Here is a 6598-nt window from a genome sequence, read left to right as displayed (position 1 = left end):
ATCTCCTCCAATCCAATCACATATAGAAAAGTCTAGCTTGATAATGATGAAAATGTCGCTATTATGGTTGGACTTCATCAAATAATAATATGGTGGATATTTACGTCGAAACAACGATTGCAACTGATATTCTGACCTCATCAGTACCAGCTCGAAGAATAGAAGAAGCATGACCCTCTGAACCACATGCAAGTGATGATGATGATAACCTTATTGGACGGTTCAGTGAAAGCCTTGCTGAATTTAGCGAGGATGATGAAGATATTGTTCCGTTTCTAGAAGATGACGACACACCTTTAGTTGATGATTCCGATGTTTTGAGACTGCTTCAGAGGGACAAGTTTTTGGATGTTGAGGCTAAGTATGGGAGGCAGCTCTTTCGCGATGTCAAGATTGCATAATGCTCCAAAATGTTTGGGTAAAACACACCCAAAACCTAAAATACGTCACCATGATTTCCTCGGTATCATCATCCAGTTGCAATGCATGGATTAACTACGATGCTATGAGGAATCCTGAAATATATGATATGCCAGAGTTATGTGTTGCTCATTGGGGTTCTTAAGACGAACGCTCATCTGAGTTGGTCATTGGGTCTCAATTTGAAACAAAAAAGAGACACAACTAGTAATCAAGAAGTACTGCATCAAAGCTCATCTTCAATTCTATGTTGCGGAGTCGGATCAAAAGACTTATTTCTTAAGGTGTATACACCATGATGTTGGCTATAAATAGAGGATACGAGTATCTACCTACAACGGAAGATGTTGTGGGAAGTCACAAGGTTCAATGCACAGAACGCATGTACAATGACCTCCTTGACACAAGACCACAAATATTTAGATTCGAATGTCATATACTCCTATGTCAAGCTGTTGGTGGAAAAAAAATCCAAGAGTACTCGTTTCTGTGTTAGTGACATCTATTCGAAATACAATTGGTTATATTCTGACTTATTATAAGGCATGGATGGCTAAATAGAAAGCAATGATCTTGTTGTATGGTGATTGGGATCAGTCATATAATAAGCTACCACGTCTATTGCAAAGAATGAAATTTTTCATCCCTGTAACCATTTTTAGTTTCTATACTCTTCCTGTAGTCATATTTTAGGGAGAAGTTATTCTTGGGAAGAGAATTTTGGTGACTTGTTTTGGGCGTTTAAGTCGGCTATTAAAGGGTTTAGATTTTGCAAACAAATGATTTAAGTCGATGGTAATTTTATGTATGGGTTCTACAGACACGTCTTGATGATAGCCATTGTATAAGATGGAGACATAAATATTTTACCCATTGTTAGGCTCCCATGCGCTCATGCTGTTGCTGCATGTATGCACATCAATGTTGACCCATACTTATATGCAGATGATTGTTATAGCTTGCACACTATGCTCAACATTTACAGTTGTAACTTCAAGTACCTCCCAAATGAAGCATACTGGCCTACATGCACAATTTATGAGGATTAGTTGCCAAGTTCTCAATTGCGTAGGAAGTTACAGGGTCGACCTGAATCTAGTCGAATTCATACTGATATGGACGACCCTCAATGAAAACCAGTTCTACCCAAACTTTGTGGCCAATGTAGAGGTGAATGCCATAATATAAAACATTGTCCTCATCTTCCAAAATATCAAGATGGACGCTAAAATAGGCATTAAAAATATTATGTTATCTTTTTACTTTTACTCTTTTAACTATGTTTTTCACTAGGTTTTTAGTTTGTACTATAACTATGTTTTTTTAACTTGCACTATTTCCACTATGTTCGTGAGTTTTTTTAGTTGAACATCATTTACTTTAAATTTTCACTTCAAATTTTATATAATTGCAAACTATTACTAAATAAGTTTACTTCATTAAATAATTACTTAATTAATAAAGACAACTTCATACATAAACTAAAACCATACAAATCAATATTTGTACATATGTCATTTTCTATTTTTTTAGATCTCTCTACAATTCGTTCACTACGTCAATTAAGACACCTTTGTATTTGTCTTTCTTCGTCTTCTTCTTCTCAATTTCTATACTAAATTTTTAATTTTTTCTTCCCTCTCAATGATTCGTTTGCTACACCACTTCGGCAAAAAAAAATTAATTTTCAAAAAATAAACAAATTTATTACTTATATTTGCCAACACATATATTATTGATATGAATTTTTATACAATTAAAAGTCGAGTACAAGAACTTAAATAAACAAATTTATTACTTATATTTGTACAATTTTTGACGATGTCGAGGAGTGGTAGAATAATAATGACGTGGTGCTCGTCGATTTCATTGTGGTCGTCTACCTTCGTCTTCTTTCGGTTCCGGTGTACTCAACATTACTCCACCACTTTGATTTACATCTTTGGGTGAAAACGATGGAGTATTCAACGTATTTGACGCCATTATTGACGTCGTCGACTTAAATTGCACATCGAAATTGCCACGAGATTGACCGTATTGAACAAGATGATCCCATGGACCTCTTTATTCCGGTTTTGATGAAAATTGTTGTGAAGGTGGTACTTGATCCCACGAACTTCCTACCCACACCGCTCGACTCTCCATCGATGGTTGATATGGAGAATATCCACCATAACTTTCTTGAGATGAATAATAATATATGAAAGCATAAGATGAAGATGTTGATGAAGATGGTGATTTTTTTTTTACATATTTGGCTTTATTTCCTCCCACTCGGACCGATCCTCTGGCATTTTCAATTATGGTTTTCCATTTGCTTCATAATTTTGGAGGTAGGGATAAACTTTGAAATCAAAATCTTTGGGTTGTGCCTCAGAACGATTAAACAAATGTAAATGTCTATTTTGCCATTGTTGTATGAACATAGAATGCTTCCTCGGCCAATCTTCCCTATGCTTACCACGAGCATCTATTTTATGAAAATTGTCCATGTTATATATGGACATTTTCATCGGTTGGTGAAACTCAAATTGTCACAAAACTCTATCGGCGGCATAGATCTCAACAATCACAAAGTGGAGCAATGGTGTTACAGCACACCATGTCTCCGCTCCTTGAAAGAAAAATGGTGGTAGACACTGTTGGATCTCCGACTCACAATAAGGCATCCAATTAAATTGTCAAAAGTATTTTGTTAGTATAATTAAACAATTAATATTACAATTTTCAAAGTTAATGCACAAATTATTAATATTTACCGCATGTCAATATCAATTCTCATCCAGATATCTACTTTGGTTGCATCCGAAAACTTTGTATCAGTTATTCAGTGTCATCATCTAAAAAAATTACATTATTTATTGTCATTTTAAAATATTTAAATAAATATTATAAAATATCAAAACTTTAAATATAGGAATTTACCTTGTGGCGAGAAAAAAACTCTATATGAGCGGATGTAATAGGCGCAAAAAACGGAAGACGATACCATACCCATGATTGGAGCAAAACTAAACAATTTGCCTTGCAAAGTTCACGATACAAAAAGCTAAAATTGCATAATCCCAACTATATTGGCGACATACAGTGAAATTCTCCAATACCCGAAGATATTGGGTCTGCACCGAATTGCCCGATTTATACGATAGCAAGATCCCCCCAATCAACGCCATAAAATATGCTCGAGCTGCATATATCACTTCTTGCTCCGTTGATTGTTCATCTACTCTAAATTCTCTTTCCAACCACGTCATCCATATCCGCATCCCATCAATGACATCAAGTAAATCAGAAATAACTGTATCACGCACATAATTGTTGCGAAGCACCAATGGCATACCATTAATTGGAACACCAAGTTGATACACAACATCTTCTAATGTTATCGTCACATCACCACAAGGAAAATGAAACGTATGCGTTTTGGGCCTCCAACACTGAATCAACGCCGATATCAGTGCTAGCATCACCTTAAAATCATGAAGAAACGTCGCTTTATATAATCTGGATTGTTGAAGATATATCACAATCCGCTGATATGGCTCTTCATTCATCATTCCTCGATGACGAATGTCTCGTTCTTCTCGCTACAATTTGAAAATAAATTATTTAATATAATTATATAAATAATTATTATTAATACTATAATTTTGTCAAAACTAAAATGAAATAAAAAAATAAATTTACCGTAGTCAACTCGGTCAATGAAATATGAACATCATCAAGACATAAAATTTCTTCTCTTGAAGCTATTTCTACACAAAATCTTCAACAAAAAAGTATTTACTCTCAATAGGATGTTTGATTTCAAGTGAGAAATCAATACAACAAAAACCTCTATTTACTACTCTATCCAACGGCTATAAACTGCTAGTTTTTTCAAATTAAAAATAGCCGTTGGAACTTGTCACATTGGCGTGACGTGTTCATTGAATTAAAAAAAAATTGCCCGTTCAACAACGACCACCCCAACGGTCTAAAAATTCAAATTTATACCTCGTTGAAACTCGTCACCATAGTGTGAAGAGTTCCATTTGCCTTAAAATATTATATTTTTTTTACAAATTTATTAAAAATTTCCAAAAAAATATTTTTTAATTAAAACTGATCACGCGGGCATGACGAGTCTCTTAATATATATTAAATATATTCGAGTTATGGAACCCACAGCCCACGACCCATTAAAAAATATATCACATAAAACTCGTGACGCTAGCATGAAGAGATCCATGTCTACTATAACATTTACCGTAAATCCCAAAATAAAATCCAATATGCCCTATTGAGCTAAATAAAGGGTATGCTTGGATTATTTCCCAATTATGCCTTATGACTTCAAACTTTTTCAAATCTTTTCTAATATATTATTTTCGGCTTCTAAAATCACTCCATATACTTCGAAAAAAGTCTTGGCGACACCTTTCTTTGCAAAGTGAACCGCCATAGAATTGTTTTTTCCACGAATATGAATGAACCGAACCGAACCTATTTTTCTGACCAATTTATCAAAATCCAGCAACAACGGCCACCATCGCCAAAGGCGAAACTCGCTTCACTAAACCAGACCTCCTGCTTTACCATTCACATTCGAAACTCTAAAATATACTCAAGCGTAACAAAAATATCAAATTTCATTACATGTGAAAGACGATTTCTTAGTTTCTTGTAAGAAAACAATATCCACCTTCTAAATGGCTATCCCTTGTTCCTATATGTAATGGAGTAAGGGGGAGGTAAGATAGTAGGCTACCCCCAACATTTGGTTGAGAGCAACCTCCAAATTATGAAATGACTTCCATGAAACTCGATCCCACAACTTTAAAGTTAAAAACCTTGTGCTCTACCAACTGAGTTGGATGGTCATTTCAATATCCACCTTCTAAACTCCCAGTAAACATCTCTCCGCGGAAATTTTCACCTGTGACACCAGCCCTCTTACAATCCAAGTAAGGACTCGCATCTTCACTCCACTTGCCCTCTACTCCTAGTGTTTACTAAATCACTGCCATTAGAGCAAAGTCCCTCAACGCTTCGCTCGTGTCCCTAGATATTTCCACTTCAAGGCTCCTCCCTAATTCGATAGTTTTCCTTGCCTCATATTTTTGCATCTCCAAATGTTTTAACATATCTGAATCGGATATGGATCTACCCAATAACTTCGAGGAAACATACTCCTTTGATTTCTTCTTCTCCTTTCTACTTGCTCGATCTCTCTTCTTCCTTTCCTTAACTGAAAGGGTTATGTTTTGCAAATCCCATAAAGATCAACACCTTTTCCCTGTTTTCTTCCTCTGAGCCAATTTTGGAAAAAATGCTTCAGTTTCTGTCTCAATATAATTTTCCTCCGTTTCTCCTGTACCTTCACTCACTCTGTTCTGAATGTCCACACTGTCCTCCCAACAAGATTTCTTCTTCAGCGACGTTCTCCCTTTACAATCTTCTCTACTATTAAACAAAGATTTGAGGCCCAAAGATTTTAAATCTTTTTTCCCCTATTAGTTATATTTCTTATTTCACCAGAAGTTTAACCTTTCATCATCTATCACCCCTCTTAACCCATTTCCTTTAACATAAGTTTCCCCACACAGCCCACCCATTTTATTAGACCTTATCTCATCACTCGACCCAACAATCTCATTATTGGTCTTAGTTATCACTTCTAACCAACTTTCCTTATTTTGATTTGTTAACTACGTTTCCTTTTTTCCAAAGTTTGGGTTGTCCCCAAGCGTCATTTTTTGGTTAAAGGCACAGTTATCTAAAAAATACCTTCCTCCATAGCAGTGCATGCCCCTACTTGCCTAGCCGAATCATTTTCCTCCTTCCCCATGTTCATATCATTTAATGCTATGTCGCCTAAATGCTTCCTTCTCTCCTCTGTTAATTTCGATTGCTGGTTCCGGCCAACTTCTGATGAAGGATCCGATGAGCTCACTTTCTGTTTGTTCCTTGCTCCCATTTTCTTCTCTGAAACAATGTTTTGAGGTTCGACTTGAGTTTCCGAGAGGCCCACTTCCACCACTCTAATATTAGATTATGCTTTCAGCTTCTATGTCCACCATTTTATCAATTCTCATTGCATTACTTGTTGTTATTAGTATCGTCATCTTCTCGCCATTTTTGGAGCCTTCAGCGTTTAATCCTAAAGCTTCAAAATTACCCCAAAGATTAGCTACCC

At 35.8% G+C, this 6598-nt stretch overlaps 1 protein-coding gene across 1 annotated transcript; it reads right to left on the bottom strand.

Moving 5' to 3' along the window:
- Window positions 1–3431: 3431 nt before the first annotated feature.
- Window positions 3432–6379, bottom strand: LOC120116907 (protein MAINTENANCE OF MERISTEMS-like). Its single transcript, XM_039137288.1, has 3 exons — window positions 6190–6379; window positions 4108–4175; window positions 3432–4007 (listed from the first exon to the last, which is right to left on the bottom strand). Exons 1-3 carry the CDS (start codon window positions 6377–6379, stop codon window positions 3432–3434), a joined length of 834 nt encoding a protein of 277 aa, XP_038993219.1.
- Window positions 6380–6598: the final 219 nt, after the last annotated feature.

The sequence above is a fragment of the Hibiscus syriacus genome, unplaced genomic scaffold, assembly GCF_006381635.1.
Source record: "Hibiscus syriacus cultivar Baekdansim isolate YM2019G1 unplaced genomic scaffold, ASM638163v2 tig00110306_pilon, whole genome shotgun sequence".
Taxonomy (NCBI): Eukaryota; Viridiplantae; Streptophyta; class Magnoliopsida; order Malvales; family Malvaceae; genus Hibiscus; species Hibiscus syriacus.
The sequence above is the reverse complement of the archived record's forward strand: the minus strand, read 5'-3'. Positions and strand labels throughout refer to the sequence as shown.

Bases quoted from the DNA above. Each gene is read 5' to 3' on its own strand.
- LOC120116907 (XM_039137288.1), bottom strand. From the start codon at position 6,379: ATGGGAGCAAGGAACAAACAGAAAGTGAGCTCATCGGATCCTTCATCA. The intron at 4,176-6,189 runs GTATTTTTTAGA...GATTTTGTGTAG, and splicing joins ATGCACTGCTATGGAGGAAG to AAATAGCTTCAAGAGAAGAA. The intron at 4,008-4,107 runs GTAAATTTATTT...TTCAAATTGTAG, and splicing joins CATTGACCGAGTTGACTACG to CGAGAAGAACGAGACATTCG.